At 40.4% G+C, this 20079-nt stretch overlaps 1 protein-coding gene across 1 annotated transcript in view; it reads left to right on the top strand.

The window, feature by feature from the left end:
* Positions 1 to 541: 541 nt before the first annotated feature.
* LOC130464789 (uncharacterized) overlaps positions 542 to 20079 on the top strand; it is a 42376-nt gene continuing 22838 nt past the window's right edge. Inside the window, exons 1-2 of the mRNA XM_056834011.1 lie at positions 542 to 1057; positions 2049 to 2306. Of these exons, the coding sequence (XP_056689989.1) occupies positions 542 to 1057; positions 2049 to 2306 (774 nt within the window). The remainder of the gene's footprint in view (positions 1058 to 2048; positions 2307 to 20079) is intronic.

Below are 20079 nucleotides of genomic sequence, written 5' to 3'. Positions count from 1 at the left end.
CAGGGGAGAATTGGTGACCTGCAATTACTGCCAGAAAAGAGGGCATAGGGAGTATGAGTGCTATACTAAGCAGAAGAGAGAGCAGAATGGTAGTGGGAGTAGTAACCAAGGGAAACCAGGGTTTAACCATTCAGGGAACCAAGTTTCGAAGCCTGCTGGGGCCCCAAGTAACCAGGGAAACCAAAATAAACCTGCCAATGGGAACAACAATAACAACAAGGCTCTAGGGAAACTGTTCGTAATGAGCAGAAATGAAGCTGAACGTTCTGCATATGTAGTTTCGGGTACTTTCTCTATTAACTCCTTACTTGTTAAAACATTGTTTGATTCAGGGGCAACTTATTCTTTTATTTCGTCCTCTATTGTTAAAAGTTTGAAGTTAGTAGATTTTGAGGCTATTGATTTACATGTTAGTATGCCTACTGGTGTAACCATAAGGTGTACAAAATTATTCAAGAACTTGCCTTTGAAGATAAAAGATTGCACTTTTCCATCTAATTTGATAGAATTTAGTTTGGGGGACCTAGATGTGATTCTGGGTATGGATTGGCTAAGTTTATACAAGGCTAGGATAAACTGTGAGATTCAGAAAGTGAGCCTAAGGAACCCTATTGGGAAATCAATATCATATAGGAGTTTTGAGAAGTCCAAAAACGCTGGGGTGATCTCTGCGATGCAAGTAAGGAAGTTGGTCAAGAAGGGGTGTGAATTATTTTTCTGTAGTGTCCAGGATGTAAGTAAAGAAGTTGGGGTGAAGATAGAGGATGTCCCAATTGTTAATGAATTCATGGATGTATTTCCGAGTGAGATTTCGGGTATGCCACCTGCTAGAGCCCTTGAGTTTACTATAGAGTTGAATCCCGGAACGTCACCCATATCCAAGGCACCTTATAGAATGGCACCTCCGGAAATGAGTGAGTTGAAAACTCAATTGCAAGAATTTTTCGACAAGGGGTATATTAGACCTAGTGCATCACCATGGGGAGCTCCAGTATTGTTTGTCAAAAAGAAAGATGGGAGTATACGGTTATGTATCGATTATAGGGAGTTGAACAATGTAACCATCAAAAACAAATATCCTTTGCCTAGGATAGATGATCTGGTTGACAAGTTGAATGGGGCGAGTGTGTTCTCAAAGATCGATTTACATTCGAGGGTATCACCAACTGAGAGTAGCTGAGACAGACTGCATTTAGGACTCGTTATGGTCATTATGAGTTTACAGTAATGCCTTTTGGGTTAACCAATGTACCGGCCATATTTATGGATTTGATGAATAGGATCTTCCACGAATTCCTAGATAAGTTTGTTGTGGTATTCATTGATGATATTCTGATCTATTCGAGGAGTGAAAAGGAACACGATGAGCACTTGCGGGTTATCTTGGAGACGCTCAGGAAGAACCATTTGTATGCAAAGTTCTCTAAGTGTGGGTTTCGTCTAGAAAAGGTAGCATTTTTGGGTCATTATGTGTCAAAGGAAGGAGTCTCTGTGGATCCTGCCAAGATTCAAGCTATGAGTGAGTGGCCTACTCCAAAGAATGTGCCTGATATCCGGAGTTTCCTAGGCCTAGCTGGTTATTATAGGAGATTTGTGAGAGATTTCTCAAAGATAGCAAGACCCATGACCAATTTGATGAAGAAAGAATCAAAAATTTAGTCGAGTGAAAAATGTGAGGAAGATTTCCAAATTCTAAAAGAGCGTTTAACCTCCGCACCTGTTTTGACCTTGCCTGATGGGAATGAAGGGTTTGAGGTGTATAGTGATGCGTCGAAGAATGGTTGGGGTGTGTGTTACAGCAAAATGGGAAGGTGATTGCATATGCGTCGCGTCAATTGAAACCGTATGAGGCTAATTACCCTACCCACGATCTAGAGCTAGCTGCGATTGTTTTCGCTTTGAAAATTTGGAGACATTACCTCTATTGGGCAACATGTAAGATCTTTACAGACCACAAAAGCCTAAAATACATTTTCACCCAGAACGACCTCAACATGAGACAAAGAAGATGGTTAGAGTTGATCAAGGATTATGATTTGGACATCCAGTACCATGAGGGGAAAGAAAATGTGGTTGCTGATGCACTGAGTAGGAAATCGAGCCATAGTATGAATGTCTTGGTAGTTCCTGAGGAGTTGTGTCGAGATATGCAGAGACTTAGCTTGGAAATGGTGAATCCTAGGGAGACCAAAGCAAGATTGAGTGCATCATCATTGGGGTTGTCCATACTCGAGGAGATTAAAGAAAGTCAAGATGGGGATGAATACTTAGAGAAGATCAAAGAAAAGATGGGGCAAGGGAAGGAAGTAGATTTCATGATTCATGATTATGGTAGTTTGAGGTTCAAAGGGAGATGGTGTGTACCGCAGAAGTGTGAAGAACTTAAGAGACGTCTTATGAGGGGCATAATACTCCATATTTTGTGCACCCTGGGGGTGACAAGTTGTACAAAGACCTTAAGCAGGTCTATTGGTGGCCCAATATGAAGCGAGAAGTTGCTGAGTTTGTGTCTAGATGCCTAACCTGTCAGAAAGTCAAAATAGACCACAAGATACCCATGGGGAAGTTCAACCTTTATAAGTGCCTAGATGGAAGTGGGATTCCATTTCTATGGATTTTGTTACTGCCTTGCCTAGATCAAAGAATGGGAATGATACTATTTGGGTGATTGTGGACCGTCTAACAAAATCAGCCGTGTTTATTCCAATTAAAGAGACATGGAAAAAGAAACAGCTTGCAAAGACTTACATTAAGCATGTAGTGAGGTTGCATGGGGTCCCAACCGATATTATTTCAGACCGTAATTCAAGATTCCTCTCAAAATTTTGGCAAAAGGTCAAGTTGAACCTTGGGACAACATTGAAAATGAGCACTACTTTCCACGCTACAACCGACGGTAAGACTGAGAAAACTAACCAGACTATGGAAGATATGTTAAGGGCTTGTGCTATTGACTTTAAGGGTAGTTGGGAAGACCATCTAGACTTGATCGAATTTTCATACAACAATAGTTACCATGCAAGCATTAAGATGGCACCTTTCGAGGCACTATATGGGAGAAAGTGTAGAAGTCCCACCTGCTGGAATGATTTCAGTGAAAATATAGTTCTGGGAACGGAATTCATTGAGGAGACTGTCAAGAATGTAAGATGATTCAGGCTAGAATTCTGGCCGCCCAGGATAGGCAAAAGAGTTATGCTAATTTGAAAAGAAGAGATGATGAGTTTGCAGTAGGTGATAAAGTGTTCTTGGAAGTATCACCAACCAAGGGTGTGATGAGATTTGGGAAAAAGGGCAAGCTAAGTGCCAAATATGTAGGCCCATATGAGATTCTGCAACGAATAGGGAAAGTAGCATACAAGTTAGCCTTGCCAATGGAGTTCGAAAAGATGCACGACGTGTTTCACATTTCCCAACTAAAGCGCTATATCCCTGATGAGCGTCATATCTTAGAGCCCGAGAGAATCCAGATTGATAGTAGCCTCACATACGAGGAAAGGCCTGTGAAAATCCTTGATAGGAAGGTGCGTAATACACGCAATAAGGACGTCAGCATAGTGAAAGTGCTTTGGTCGAACCATGAGTACGAAGAGGCAACGTGGGAAGCCGAAGCTGAAATGAAGATCAAGTATCCAGAGTTATTCTCTGAGGTCAGTTACGAGGGCGTAACTCGTTTTCTTTAAGGGGGGTAGAATGCGATAGAAATTCGCGCTTTTTACCTATTTTTATGGTGTTTTTATGCATTCTTATGCTTATTTTAGCAAATTGTACATGTTGATGCAAGTAAATAGATTCTTTGCGTAAGGAAATATGTTCGTGAACATTTCAAGTAACTTTTAGTTGGCAAAAGAGTGCACAAGAGTGGCACAAAGTACTTCTCCAATAAGAATAAGTTGAAAAGTTTGGGAAAATATATGTGAATTTTCGTGTCAAGTTTCGGGACGAAACTTCTTTTAAGAGGGGTAGATTGTAATCCCCCGTAAATTTATAAACGTTATTTATATATTTTAACGTATATTTAATAAAGAATTTACGAATTTTAGAAATAAATATATAATTAACATATATTTATTTTATTACATTTAAAATATTTTTAATGATTTATGAAATCAAAAGTAATTTTAGAATTTTACGTTGAAAAGAAATCGAATTACGAAAATTGATTGAATTTAGAAAACGATCCTATTCGGTTTTGGATTCGAAGCCTAAAACTAAATTCCTAAGTCTAGCCCAATTGGGTAAAGCCCAATATTACAAACCCATAACCCCGTACTTCTTTCCACGTAAAACACAAAACACAAAACACAAAACACCAAACCCCTCTCTTCCTTCAGCAATTCACGTGAAATCCAAAACCCTCAAAACTTCCTTCTCTCCTCACTGCCGTCGTTGCTTCTGCCAGCCGCCGGACCAACTCGTCGCCGCCGGTAAGCCCTTCTCCGTCGTTCTCTTTCTCTTTCGTCCCTCTTCTCTTTTCTTATTTCCCTAATCGTTTTTATCTCCTCCTTAATTTTCTGTTTTCGCACGCAGTCACAGCAGCTCCGCGAGTCTTTCCTCGCCGCCAGCCCACCTGCCGCGAAAGCTCCACCGTCGTCCACGGCACGGTAGAACTCTCCTCCTCCTTCTTTCTTTCCCTTTTTTTTATTTTCTTTCTTATTTTTCGTGGCTGGTCTTTGTTCATCCGCGCAGCCACCGCACCATCGCGTGTGCCGCCGTCCTTGCTCGCAGACGCCCTTGCGACCACCTGCCGCCGTGACTCCGTCCGCTGGCCGTCCAAACCCTCCTCTTTCTTGTTTATTTCTTGAACTCTAAGAAATTGAATTACATTTTTTAATTTAAATGTTATTAATTTAAGTTATATTTTTAATTAAATTGAATTTATGATTTAATTAGAATTTCAGAATTTTATATTATGTTTAAATAATATATTTAATTTTTAGATTATATATATACATGGAAATATTAATTTTTGATTATCTAAAGTATGAATTTCAAGGTTTTAATAGTTGTAAATCATGGTAGGACGATTGTGGATTATTAAATTTATTGTTTCGATGTTCTAAGAACGTAGATTGGCCTTGGTGAAGTTTTTAAATAAGTTTATATTGCTGAAAATTTAAAGTACGATGTTTGCAAAGAGTTTTCAACGAATTTCAATCACTAACTCAATAATTGTTATTCTAGGAAATCAAATATTCAAGTTTTGATATTGGGGAAGGTTCTAAATATGTTTAGGATGTATTTAGAATGCTTTATTGTAGTCGTGAATGATTAGGAATTGATTGGGATTATTTGTTGGTTGTTTTAGGCGGAGAATTCTCTTTAGGCGACTTTTGAAAGTGTTAAAGTGGCCTATCAGTTTGTTTACACAAGGTACGTACATACCTATGTGCTTGCAGATGTGTGTTATTTGTTGAAACCATGTTGAAATTGTTGATGAACTTGGTTATGTTGAAATTACATGTTTAATATTGTTGGATGGACATGTTGAACATATATTTCGTTATGAGAATTATAACATGTTAGTATGAATGATTGATGCAATCATGTTGGTTGCGATCACTAGATTATTTTTTATATATATATATATATATATATATATATATATATATATATTGATTCAGATCAATTGATCGTTGTTCCCTTTTAGCTTTTCACTACTTAATGAGGGTCGAGGACCTTGTTTAGTAAGTTGAAACCTTATACCCATATAGAGGGGTTGATTAGTATTAAAGGAAAGGTTGAATTAATTGGAATAAGTCTTGATTGATACCTCTGTGATCACTTACTTAATTCCAAGATAAAAACAGTTGAGAATAATTGTTGATTATACGACTTATGTGATTGTTGAGTCATAACAGAGTTTTAACTTGTAAATCATGTAAAGTGAAACTGAGTAGCAATAGCTTTAGACTGTTGTAGGGTTTTTTTTTTGTGTTCGTTGTAGTAAATACAACTTGTTTCCCGTTCTACAAGAGGGGCGGTTCTTTAGAGAACCATTGTATTTTTGTACCTCGAAGGAGTCGCCACCAAACATTGTTTTTAGTCTCGTTTGGAAAGACCGCAAGTGACTCTTTTTTGGATAAGGCTTTGAATCCTCGAAACGGATGGGTGAGATCCGGGCACGGGAACGAAATGCTTATTCGGCGAGCTTTAGAAATATTCAAGTACGTTGGCACAACATTTTCGAAAATATACCCTAGATTAGACTACGTGGGTTTGAATTTAGAGCAAATAGAATCTCTACTTTGTATGGTGGTCACTTTGCTTTAAAGATTAATTTAAGGAACCTAAGGCCGGTTTGTCCAAGAAATTATCTTTGTTAAGCATGATGTAACCTTGTATTTTGTTGTATTTAGCATGTGCGGTGATGAAAGCAATAAAGCAAATAGAGCAACATCAAAATACTAAATAAAGTGCGGAATTAGTAAATACAAGACCCCCTAGAAAAGGACTAGGGAGTAGGTTCACATTGCCTAGAAATGGACTAGGCAAGTAAAGATGTGGAATTGAAAGTCCTGAATTGAAATTGCGGAATTGAAAGTGCGATATTGAAATTGCGGTATTGAAATTGCGGAATTGAAAGGTGCATGATTGAAATTGCAATATTGAAAGGTGCATAATTGAAAATTGTACTTGGGCACATGAGATTCGAACGCTAAGAGGCTCCTTAAAAATAAGTGCGCCCGACACGAATTCAAAGCCAAAAATCTCAACTTGGGAGAGGTTGCTCAACCCAAGTATCCTAGACTTTGCATATTGAACTTGAACTTGAAAACTTGAATATTGAAATATTGAACTTGAAATACTTGAACTTGAACTTGAACTTGAAATATTGAAAACTTAAGAGACTTGAATCTCAAAGATCGGGCCTTTTAATGTTGAAAAGGTTAAATCTTTGATATGCTCTTACTTGAAAGGATCCTAGTTTAAGGAAGTAGTCATGAACAACCCTAAACAAGGTGGGATCTTGAAATTTGAAAACTTGAACTTGTATATTGAAAAATGGAGTTTTGAATCTCAAAAGATTAAACCTTTAATAGTTAAAAAGGTGTCATCTTTGATTACTCCATACTTGAAGGTGATTCTAGTTCAAAGAGGTGATTGCAAACAACTTTGAACATCCTTGAATCTTGAAAGTTTGCATTTTTGTATTTTGAAAAGTTTGGATTTTGAAAAGATGTATGATTTTTGCAAGTGACATTTTTAATAATAAAAATGCCAACTTGCTAATCATTTTTGAAATCAAAGCAACATGATTGAATATGGTGGGACTCGGAATTACCTATTTAGGTTTAGGCAAGAATTCCATTTAGAGCTCCCAATTGCTTAGAATTTGAAATGCTGTATGTGTTTTTGAAGGGTTTTTGATTTGTATTTTGAGGCGTAATGTCGGTATTACGACGTTGTATTATGTTGTCTCCTCCCCTAATGCTGAAAATGAGGGGGTATTTATAAGAAAAATTGGTGCAAAACGCCAGCACGCGCCAGTACAGAACGCTGAAGCAGCGCTGGGCGCTGGTGACGTGGCTTGAATGCCGCCAAAGCAAGGACGCGGGCTCCGTCCTTGTTTCGTCTTGTAGTGATGTACCTTTGTACAAATAGTACTAGGCTTGGTGTTTTGTGTTTGCTTGGAGGTTAAGGCACTATTTTTTGGTCTAAAAACAAGCCTTTCTCGGGTTTTGAATTCCGGTTTTACGGGACGGGGCCCGACATGCTCGGTTTTGTGGGTCGGCGCCCGAATTTGACTTGCCCTATATGATTTTGAGTGGAAAAGGCCTAGTAAAACCAATGGGATGGTCTACTAGATGAGATTGTATTTGGATTTTGAAATTGGTTTTTGAAAGTTGTATTTTGTACAGAGTTCCGGGAGTGGAACGATCTCGGGGATTGGATTTTGGATCTTGAATTTTGTAGATGTTCTTAGAAATTGGGATTTCCGTCTGGAGTTATTCCAACCACCTAGTAAGGATATAGGTATCGTCATCATCCCAGAGGGGAGACACAAATTAGGTGTCTATAGAAGCCCCCACTTTGACTGAGCGTTCGGTTAGGAAAGCGCAAGTCAAAGTATTTCGAAAGTGACGGAGAATGGTCAAGATGTTCTGCAATCAAGACCATTCTTTGTACGCCGGTACCTGCATAAAACAGGCGTTAGAAAAAAGGACAGAGTCTACCTCGATGCGATGGCGATGACTCCGGCTTGTACTTTTACTTTTCCGCCTTTGGTTCAGGACGGAGCTTGGCATCGAAAATTTTGAATCTTGAATTTTTGAATCTTGAATTTCGAATCTTGAATTTTTGAATTTGAACACCCGGAGTTGATCCGTTGGGGATGTGCTTTGCTGGGGATAAGAGCTTTTTACTGGCCCTTAGAATTTTGAAATTTCGACTGACATTCCCGGAGCTTGGGTCCGTTGGGAGTTGAACGCCCGAGTCGTTGTATGTTTTGGACTTTGTATTCTCAAAATATTCATCTGTTTGTACTTGGACATATAGGTGTATACCCTTATTTTCGATGGATAGCCCGATGCGACGTTTGATGCTTGGTGCGGAAGACCGTAGTGTAGACACCTACTTTTGTCCCCATTCCCGAAAGGGAAGGTTCGATGATGAGAACATAAATCTCCACTTGGCAACGCATCTCCTATAAAATAACGAATCTCAATCACCCTTTTCATTTCACCCGAAACCTGCTATTTATGGAAACCTGCTAAAAATAGTAACTGCCGTAATGGGTAATTGTTAAAAGTGGCAAGTCATAAAAGATAGAAACCTGTCAGAATTAGGTGTTGCACTCCAACATAAATCCTAAATGAGATAGAAATTGTGAGAGGAATCCTATTCCTAATATGATTCGAAAATAAGAGTTACGTATTAATTAAAATCCTAACGAGCCTAGAGTTCGTAACGGGCCCAGACGCATCCCGTAATAAAGTTAATACGCACTAAGACACTCGAACAAGTCTCGAACACTCCGGATTCTAAGAGTCCGAATCTGACAAAGAAAACGGCCCAGACCCTATTTTCAAAGCCTGGCTCTGGGCGCTGAAAATACCTAGGACGTGTTCTCTCCTAATTCTTCTATGATTAGAGCTCTACAATTTTATCTTTCCACGAACTCTTCTCTATGAATATAGCCCCAAATTTGACGTGAAAGGAACACACACAATTCATATTCTGAGTATTGACTCCAACCCCTAAGCCTAAGCCTCACGCTGCGAAATTGATCACGCGTTCTGTCGCAATCGATCCAAAAATCGACCAAAACGTATCCTGTCCCGTAATTTGAGATTCGTTAAATAAAAGGAGAAATAGCAAAGTCAAAGTGGTTAGTTTTCTGAGAACCGTGACGCACCTCTCAAGGGTGCGTCGTAATGTGTCCCTTTGCATGATTTAATTTCTTTCCTCGCCCTTTTATAAACTGTTAAACTAATTAAATCTGATTGTTCTATCACGCCTAGTAAAGATAATATTTTGGGAAATTGGATTATCATGCTAGGTCCCTTAAAACAATCTAAATCAGATAATCGCGATCGATCTAGTATTATATGTTGCATATTGTAAAATCAACTCAGATTAGTTTAATAGGTAACGCATGTCCCTTCAATTATTTATGCTGAGCTAGTAAGGATATCCTGCCTCTGGAGTTATCGACGAGCGAGTACTCCTCTCGGTAGTTACAGTCCCCCGAACCCTCAATCTCTACCTTGCCGGTGTATGTTGAGAGATCCCCACACCAGGGATCACAAGGGAACCTATGGCCGTCGTGGTCAAACATAATTGCACTCCCTTTATGTCACGATAACCGGGTTTTGTCAGTTTTTCTCATTGTCGTTAAAAACTGAATGGCGACTCTGATATTACTAGTCAATTGGGTGTAAACTCACAGGAAATCCAATTACACTTGATTTTACAAAAAGAAAACGTCACACCCACGAGGGACGAGGTCACGCATTAGCCTCGTGCTTTTTCGACCCCCTCACAATGGCGACTCCACTGGGGATAGTGAAGGAAATACTCGTGCTCGTAGGTAATCAAAATAGACGAAGGGTGAAACGATCCTACCCCGCGTTTATTTCCCCATCAAGTTGGGACGACCTGAAAATCAGCATATTAATGTGAACGGACAGAACCGCATAACGAATCTTGGCTCCCTTGGATGTTTCGTCTCGGGAGTTGGGACTAAGGATACCCATCGCCAACCTGGGGGTGCATACGCTTCGAATGTTGTCCACTCGACACTTTCGCTAGTAGTACACCCGTCCCAAACCCAATCGCTCGCCCATTAGGTCCCTCTCATTGGTGCATGCCCCCTTGGCTTACATCGTGATTGACCTCTTGGACGAAATTCATCTGTTGAAGACACTACCTCGACCGGGGCATGTGTTGGACCTGCGATAGAAGCGGTACCAAGCCGGCGTAAATACTACCCATAGAAGCCCATCATAAACTACATGACATATTATTATCTTGCCTCATGATGTAATGTTAGTTATGTGTTGCGAAATATGTGATTGTGTGTGACAAATAATGCTAGAAAAACAACGACCTTAAAAACTACCCAAACATTCATAGACCAATTGGCCAAAGAGTTATACCAAGATACGTGTTCCGCAAACCCGAACGATCGCCACAAAAATAAGCGACGCTCGGGATGGCCCGTAACGAATCCCACAAAACGCTGTAACGCGTAAAGGACGTTATTAGGCAAGCACGCAAAATCAAAGTCGCATAAACAAAAAATATACACAAACAAGAAAACGAGCACCAGCCAGGGACGTATTTTCAACGCCCCTGGCTGGGCGCCAATATTTCTCACGCCCTACGCTGGGCGCTGAAGTTGCTGCCTGGCCTTTTGGTCAGGCACATCAGCCTCGGTGCCCGCGCATAAAGTATACGTAGCAGTAAAAGAAAATTCGTGAAAATTGCTACGAGGGCGTATGAAAAGGCACTCGATTCTAAAAGCGACTGGTAAAAAATAAAATAACTCTTTGTGTCGTTGTTAGGCCTCCTATGACGACAATGTTCGGCTCCAAAACCGAACACACTAATTGAAATAACCTTGAATGACACATGGGCAAAGTATTCAAAAAATAATGTTCAAATGAAGTTTTCAAGGAAAAATAATGTTCGAATAAAAAAAAAAAAAAAAAATCCGAGTCTAGACTTGGCTATGCCAAAGTACAATCTAAATCCTAAGTCTTAGTTGTCTTATCCATAGAATCGGTCCTAATGCTTGGTGTCGTTCTACAAGTTAAAAGGTTAAACCATATTGAGCCTCCCTTCCTAACATTTAAATCAATAAGCACCCATATGTAATTGTCATCCCTTGCTAAGAATCTACGGCCTCAATACTCTCTCTCACCAATAAAAAGAATATATTATAGTATTTGCAAAATGGAAACAGTCACATTCTGAAAATCATTCCTCCATAGTCGCACAACCCCCAAAGTGAACCTAAGGTATCAATACCATTGGCAAAAAATTATTAATGGCCTCAAGGCTTATGATCACATTGGGTCACGACTATCATAGTCCTCTCGAGCCACTCGCTCCTTGAAATACTACTAAGTACGGACTAAAAGATTTTCCATGAATGCAATATGACCAACCATGAAAATACCCAATTCGGCATACCATAAAGCTACCATTGGGGTAAAGCAATACACACTAAGAGGGAAGCCGCACTAATGATTCCAGTCTTGCAAAAATAAAAATTCGATCTCCCCAACTAACTACCTTGCCCACATTAAGCAAAATGGCACATGAAAAATGGACACCCAAGGGTTAAAATCTAAAGTGTCAACCAACGAAAGTTATGGTCCAATTAGCCTAAGTCTGAGAGTTGCTTGGTCAAGTATTATAGGCTTACGCCACGTCATTATTTTGAGTCTAGGCCACCTCCTTGTATTCATACACGGGTTATAATCAGAAAGATTAATAAAAGTTCGAGTCTAAATCACAACTTCCAATTAAACCCCAGAAACTGGAATCTGAAAAGAAGCAAAAAAAGTTATTTTCGATGCAATTCTTTCGTTAAATTTCAATAAGGTAAAAACAAGATTTCGAATCTACGCTATTTGCACATTTTAAGAAACGACTAAATACGCTTGCAAAGTAAGACGATTTAACGGTCCACCCTAGGCCTACTAAAGTTAAAGGTCCACTATAGGCCTACCAAACGAGGCTCACTCAGTCTCGCCTCGTGACTCAAAGACCACAACCATCTACCTTTTAGCCCAAATAAATTTTTTTGAAGGATTTATGTTGGGGAGAAATCCCAAGAAAAAGAGAATATAGAAAGAGAAAAGGTAGAGCGAAGAGAGTGAGCCATGAAATACTTAGCCCGTACCTCCCAAAGTGCGAAATTTACCCAAGTAAACGAAGGAAAAGAATTGAGTCAACCAATCCAAATCATGCCACAAAAACTACATAAGGTTCTACGATGTCTACCCTTTCCAATCCTTATGTTCTTAGACGCCTTCACTCTGGGGCCCCTATTCATCTCATTTAAGCCATCCATGTTCTCATTGCCATAACCCAAGAAATCATTACCTCGACTCTTGTTCTTGAACTTGTTATCAACTGCAAACCACGTACGGCCATTGACACGTGCGTCATACCCATTATTACACCACCATTAGTATAATGACCATAGAACTTATTTGGATACATCCTTGAGCCGTCCCTATGCTATTCATTGGCCTTGGTTGATGTAATCCTCGTGCTTGACTAAATACCTATACAAATTATCCTATCTCATTCAACCCATCTTTCAAGCCGTCTTGAGTCACGAATAAAAAAAGAAGACAAATGAAAAGTACAAAAAAAAATAATAATAAAAAAGCAAACTTTGCAAAGCCCCTTTAAAAGTTCATCTAAAAAGAAAAAGAAGCATTTAGCGCACCAAAGAAGATCCGCCCAGAAATCATTTTCAGCGCCCACAGATGGGCGCCGAAATCTTTAACGCCCCAGCCTGGGCGCTGAATCTCTTTGCTTGCTAAATTTTGTCCAGAAGTGCTCGTCATTTTATCCGCACATGCACGGAAAAATAACGAACACTTGGAGGGGTACAACACTTATTCAGATATACGTACCAAAAAACACATGAAAAGATTTTTGTGCAAATACATGTACTTAAAAAATAAAACGAAATTTTGGCTTACGGCAAAGCGGCAGATTAAAATAATAATAAACTTCACTTACTCTACCGTTTCAAATAATATGTTTCCACCTCAGAACGTACTTGTTTAAAATCGGCATTCTAAGAAACCATTTTCTAGGCTAAGAACTACGCAAGACCTGATTCCAAATTAAATCTATTTAAGGCGGATACGTAGGCAATCCATGATTCGGTCCAACCAATTTGCAAAAATGTTAAAGCCTATAGAATAACAAGAATAAGAAATAGAGTCCCTTATTGAAATTTAATTACTTGCAACCCAAGTCGAAAGAAAAATTTAAGTCAAAGGAAGAATCCAAGTCATCAAGATGCCAAAACGAGCACACATCGAAAAATAATAAGGGCACGTACTCTTGCCAGAAGGAGCACTCACACTCCTAGGCACTTAGCCAAGACTCAAAAGATCGCTTTCCCTCAATTGAATGGGGGCTAGCGCAAGCGTCCATGACCTCTAAAGTACTCGACTCGACCCTCCCTAAAGAAAACTAACTCACTTAAAGACCTTCTTTCACCACTAGACATAGTTGTTCGCTTAAAGACCTTCTTTCACCACTAGACACAGTCATAATCGCCAACAAGTAGTAAAGGCAGTAAGCTTGCAATAAAGAGGATGGGTCTACGGCGTCGCCCCATCGTTCCTTCGAACTCAGGGCACCCGTTCATGGTAATTCAAATGCTTGCGAATCCCCTTTGAAAAATATCAGACATTGTCAATAGGACTTGGCACTTAACCAAGGCTCACCCTAGTCAGACATATGACACGGGCATCTAAAATCGAAATCTAAAAGCATCATTAATGAGAAGACATAACAGCAACTGGGGGCTAAAAATTGAAATGAAAGAGCTAGGGAAAGAACTAAGTATACTTTGACCTTTTGTGCAGACATACACCAAGTAAATCTAAGTCAATTTGAAAACGGTTTATATTCCCGCAATTCTGGAAAATATGGCCCTAAAAGCCTAAAACATGTTGCCACACGGGCACAAGTAATACCTTAACGCCTGCACCCTGGCTTCCAGCAACTCCTTAGACAGCATTCCAAAAATCGTAACAGTATTTTGATTCACTCATGTAATCCTGTACGAACCCTTCTATAAGTCAACTTACTTAGGATACCTCGGATTGTACACAGTAGGACTCGGACTTCAAATAATTTTCAAAAACTTCTTCGAACATAATAAAGTGTCGTTGGTTTAAGCTAAGTATGCGTTTATCTCGATGTTGCAAGTGAGTCAAAAGATTTCCAAATATGGTTATGGGTAAAGAAAGGCACCTAGCTTTTGGTCAAGGCACACTTCAACATGTGACTACCTTGACCATGGCAATGTCGCACAATACGACATTTTTAAGAGAAGTAGCAAATCACTACTCGAACGTACCTCGCACTAAACGAGTCTAATTCAAACTATTCATGATCCATGTCACCATGAATGCATAAAAACGTATGCCAAGCATTATAGCACCAAGCCAATCCTGTAGCTACAATTGGGGGCTTGAGAAAAACACTCTAAAAATGCTCGAAATGACGATTTTATCGCAAATTCTCGACGCTAATGCTATACAACACGTCATAGGGGCACAATCCTAAAGGTTTAATCGTGTAAAACGAACCTTAGAATGGCTACAACCCCTCCCAAATTCTAAGCACTACTTAGAATATATAAAGTCACCCCACTAACAAGGGTAACTGAAAAAATCGCGAGTCACCAAAACTCCGATCAAACTACTGCACATAACGCTCGCCCTACAAGCACCCGTTACACAGTCTACGTCGTTCCAAAGCAAAAGCGAAAGAAAAAGCAAGGATAAAATTTGTCAAATTCTGCCCAGAAATCATTTTCAACGCCCAGAGCTGGGCGCCGATATCTTTAACACCCCAGCCTGGGCGCTGATTCTCTTGGCTGCCAAATTTTGCCCAGATACAAAAACAAGAAAGAAACATCTATGAATCCTCGCATCGAACGAAGTAATAGGCCGTGCACAGCCACGCAGAAGGTGCTACACTTGTTCGAGCACCTGAATGAGGCGTGATGAAGTACTCCAATGCATAAAATAATGATATCCCAACATCTGGAGGAATGTTCTAAGACACGCTGTTAGGCCACACAAGCCTACGTCGCACCGTAAGTTCAACCATCCCACGGTACAAGTCAAAAAAAAAGAGTAAGGCATATTGCACTAATGCAGACACAACCAAGAGCATGTGTAAAAGAGGCAAAGACTACCTATCCCCCAAATTCAAAATGCAAGCCACACGACTTCTACATCAAGGATTAAAGGTAGCAAAACATTACCTACCACGGAAGGGATAGCTCGCACCTACACGAGCGGAACCCCAAGGCATCTTTCTCGAAAGAACCTACAAAAATCGTACGCCAAAAGGAAGCATCCCAACATGCATACTTGGGGGCTCCAAGCTACGAAACAACCATAGAAAAAAAAAATCTCGAAACAAATGTTTGAACAATCGAAAGGGCACGATGTTTGAGCCCACTTCATGAATGGGCCTGAACCCTACCAAAGCTTCTAAGAAAACTATTCAAAATCAGTCATTGCTCAAAAAAAAATATTGATTCAAGCAAACCGATTAATGGACCGCACGCAACGGCCATTCTATGAACGCTCATTCGCACATACATATCATCATTCTAAGTATCGAACATTCACGAACGCGTTCAAAAGGAAAAATATACAACAACAAGAGAGGTCAAAGTCTTACGTCTCAAGGTATGTTCCTCGGGCCATATAGACTCGCCTAACTATTGCAATAACTGTACGCCTTAAGAGCAACAGTTCCTTAAAATAATCGCCCCAAAGCGACAAGCACCGTAGTCCACCAATCGGCTACGGCTTCTCGAGAAAATCATCACGTTCTAAAAATAAAGAAAAACAAAAGAGAAGAGAATACATAGAATTTCCAAGTATAAAAGAGGCCAAATGTGTCATCAAAAGACCAGCCCAAACAACATTTTCAACGCCCCACCTGGGCGTGAGTTATTTTTAACGCCCAGGCCTGGGCGCCGAAAATGAACCCATACCCAAAAAACAGCTCTGACTTCTATAGGGCCCTGCCATATCCATTCGACTTGAAAATTGCCGATTTCTTTACTGAAAGTCGCACCTCACGGCTTTGTTAAGAGTAGCACACCACTACAATGGTCGCTCGCACTTACGAGCACAATCCCAAACACGATCAAGGACATTACAGAATGCGTATCCCCAAGGAACCTCTTTGACAAAAAATGACCGCCAAGCACGAGTGTTTGGGGGCTCGAAGGAAAATATATATATTATGCAAAGTTAAAACAATATTCCCAGACTACGCTGTACGAAGTCCCGTGTTTGGATGTCTCAAAAAATAAAACCGGTTTACGACCTCAAGACAAAGGTCGCCGTTGATACTTATACATAGTCCCCTAATCAAGGACCCAAGTAGTGGCAAAATTGAGCCGTAAAGACTAGCTTAAAACCATGAAAGATGATGACCACGAGACAATGGTCCGTCTAAGCACGTTGTCAACCCACATTCAGGTTGCAACTAAATCCGAGCATCCCTCGAAAGAAAATAAATTCTTCAAAAAACAAAAGCAGGCTCGCCCACCTTCAGCGGGCGGGGTCTGCGTCACTAACCGCACAGGTCCTCAATTTTCGAAAAATAAAATCTTTAAATTCAAAATAGGCTCGCCATCTTTAGCCGGCGGGGTCTACGTCACAAACCGCGTAGGTCCTTATTTTCAAAAAAAAAAAAAAAAAACTTCAAAACAGATTCGTCCAAAAAAGAACGATGTGAGTAGTTTTCCTTTTTTCCAAAAATTAAAGGATTGGTTTTCCGTTTTTCCAAAAAATAACGATGTGAGTAGTTTTCCTTTTTTCCAAAAATTAAAGGATTGGTTTTCCGTTTTTCCAAAAAAGAACGATGTGCTGGATTTTCCTTCGTTTTACGTCCTATAAAAACAAGGGGGTTTTCTCATTTAGCTAACCCTGAAAATGAGAATCTTTAAAAACATTTTACCTCGTGATTGGGCTTGGCCAGGCCCGATTACACTTTGTAGCTTTGATTTCGAAATCATCTATAGCTACTTCCAATGACAAAGTGAGGGAGTTTCTACGCATCTTTAGATACTTCCAATGACAAAGTGAGGGAGTTTCTATACTATCCGTTGACAAATCCCAATGACACGTGAGGGATATGTCGACACTTCAAGTGATGACCCTTAAGTCAAATGTTATCACTCGGGGGCTCGTGAGACCCTCGCAAAACAAGTCACATACACTATGGCTTGTGTGACGCACTCCGTCCAGTACTTTGACCATCGTCTCATCTCGAGACTCAGTCAAAGTGGGGGCTAACTGTAGACACCTACTTTTGTCCCCATTCCCGAAAGGGAAGGTTCGATGATAAGAATATAAATCTCCACTTGGCAACGCATCTCCTATAAAATAACGAATCTCAATCACCCTTTTCATTTCACCCGAAACCTGCTATTTATGGAAACCTGCTAAAAATAGTAACTGCCGTAATGGGTAGTTGTTAAAAGTGGCAAGTCATAAAAGATAGAAACCTGTCAGAATTAGGTGTTGCACTCCAACATGAATCCTAAATGAGATAGAAATTGTGAGAGGAATCCTATTCCTAATATGATTCGAAAATAAGAGTTACGTATTAATTAAAATCCTAACGAGCCTAGAGTTCGTAACGGGCCCAGACGCATCCCGACATAAAGTTAATACGCACTAAAAGACTCGAACAAGTCTCGAACACTCCGGATTCTAAGAGTCCGAATCTGACAAAGAAAACGGCCCAAACCCTATTTTCAACGCCTGGCTCTGGGCGCCAAAATCTTCGGCGCCCAGCCCTGGGCGCTGAAAATACCTGGGACGTGTTCTCTCCTAATTCTTCTTGGATTAGAGCTCTACAATTCTATCTTTCCACGAACTCTTCTCTATAAATATAGCCCCAAATTCGACGTGAAAGGAACACACACAATTCATATTCTGAGTATTGACTCCAACCCCTAAGCCTAAGCCTCACGCTGCGAAATTGATCACGCGTTCTGTCGCAATCGATCCAAATAATTTGAGATTCGTTAAATAAAAGGAGAAATAGAAAAGTCAAAGTGGTTAGTTTTCTGAGAACCGTGATGCACCTCTCAAGGGTGCGTCGTAATGTGTCCCTTTGCATGATTTAATTGCTTTCCTCACCCTTTTATAAACTGTTAAACTAATTAAATCTGATTTTTCTATCACCCCTAATAAAGATAATATTTTGGGAAATTGGATTATCATGCTAGGTCCCTTAAAACAATCTAAATCAGATAATCGCGATCGATCTAGTTTTATATGTTGCATATTGTTAAAATCAACTCAGAATAGTTTAATAGTTAACGCATGTCCCTTCAATTATTTATGCTGAGCTAGTAAAGATATCCTGCCTCTGGAGTTATCGACGAGCGAGTACTCCTCTCGGTAGTTACAGTCCCCCGAACCCTCAATCTCTACCTTGCGGGTGTATGTTGAGAGATCCCCACACCAGGGATCACAAGGGAACCTATGGCCGTCGTGGTCAAACATAATTGCACTCCCTTTATGTCACGATAACCGGGTTTTGTCAGTTTTTCTCATTGTCGTTAAAAACTGAATGGCGACTCCTATATTACTAGTCAATTGGGTGTAAACTCACAGGAAATCCAATTACACTTGATTTGACAAAAAGAAACGTCACACCCACGAGGGACGAGGTCACGCATTAGCCTCGTTCTTTTTCGGCCCCCTCACACGTAGCAGCAAAGGGCGTGCAATCAGCACGGGAGACAGCGCGCGCTGAAGATTCGCGCATGCAGCAGGCAGCGCTGGGCGCTGGGCCTGCGTTTGGCGCGGGGCTGCGCTATATAAGCGCCCCTTGCCGTGCCATTTGAGGAGCAATCTCTTTCTTTCTTGCTCTCTTTCTCTCTCAAAGGTCGAATTGTCTTCCCTTGGTCTTGTTCTTGCCTTGTCCATGTAAGTTTTTCATGTTTTGCTTATGAAATAACTCTAGGATTGCATGTAGTTTTGATTTTCTCATACTTTGAAATGATGTTTGCATGCTTAAGCTTCTTGAATCTTGTAGAAAATTGTTTGATAGCCACTCGAACTTGAACTGATGGAACTTGTAGTTTTGAACTTTTGAAAATTTTCTTGAACGTTGTACCGGGTATTTGTAGATAGTAGCCTCACTGGTGACCTAGCGGGGTCTCAGGTAGAGAAATAGGCTAGGATGCCTGGGTGTTGTTTTGTAGAGTTTTGAAATGCTGGCTTCGGCATGGGTAGCCTAGGCGTTGGTGTTGAACTTGTATACCTCCTTCGGCGTGGGTAGCCTAGGCGTTGGTGTAGAACTTGTATACCTGCTTCGGCGTGGGTAGCCTAGGCGTTGGTGTTGAACTTGTACCTTGAACTAGAGGTCCATTGGGAATTTGTTTTGAATTGACATTGCATAAGCTAGTATAGGATAGCCCCCAGTTTAGAGTTTTTACACTTTGTACTCCCCTTGATTTGGTATGCCTTTTGACACTCGGAGGAAGCTCGCCGAATCGTCGGCGGTTCGAACTGCTGAGGAGGATGCTTCGGATGATGAAGCGGCTGCAATAAACGCGCCAGATGGGGGTATGGTTCCCCGAGACGCGCTCACTTTTGCTGGTACTGGTTGGAATCCTTCCGACCTGGTGTTTCGGCCAGAGTGACACTTGTCTCAGCGGCCTCGCGCTGGTTTGGTGAGTCTTGTACTGTGTTTTGAGTTTGTATTTTGTACTTGTATATGTTAGGTTATGATACATATGACAATTCATAAATAATGCGGAAAAAACCATATAGCCAGGAAAGCATATTATTTACACATAATCATTTAGCATAGAATAGA

This window comes from Spinacia oleracea, unplaced genomic scaffold, assembly GCF_020520425.1.
Source record: "Spinacia oleracea cultivar Varoflay unplaced genomic scaffold, BTI_SOV_V1 SOVchr0_001, whole genome shotgun sequence".
NCBI lineage: Eukaryota > Viridiplantae > Streptophyta > Magnoliopsida > Caryophyllales > Amaranthaceae > Spinacia > Spinacia oleracea.
Note: the sequence above shows the minus strand (reverse complement) of the source record. Positions and strands in the feature narration are given on the sequence as shown.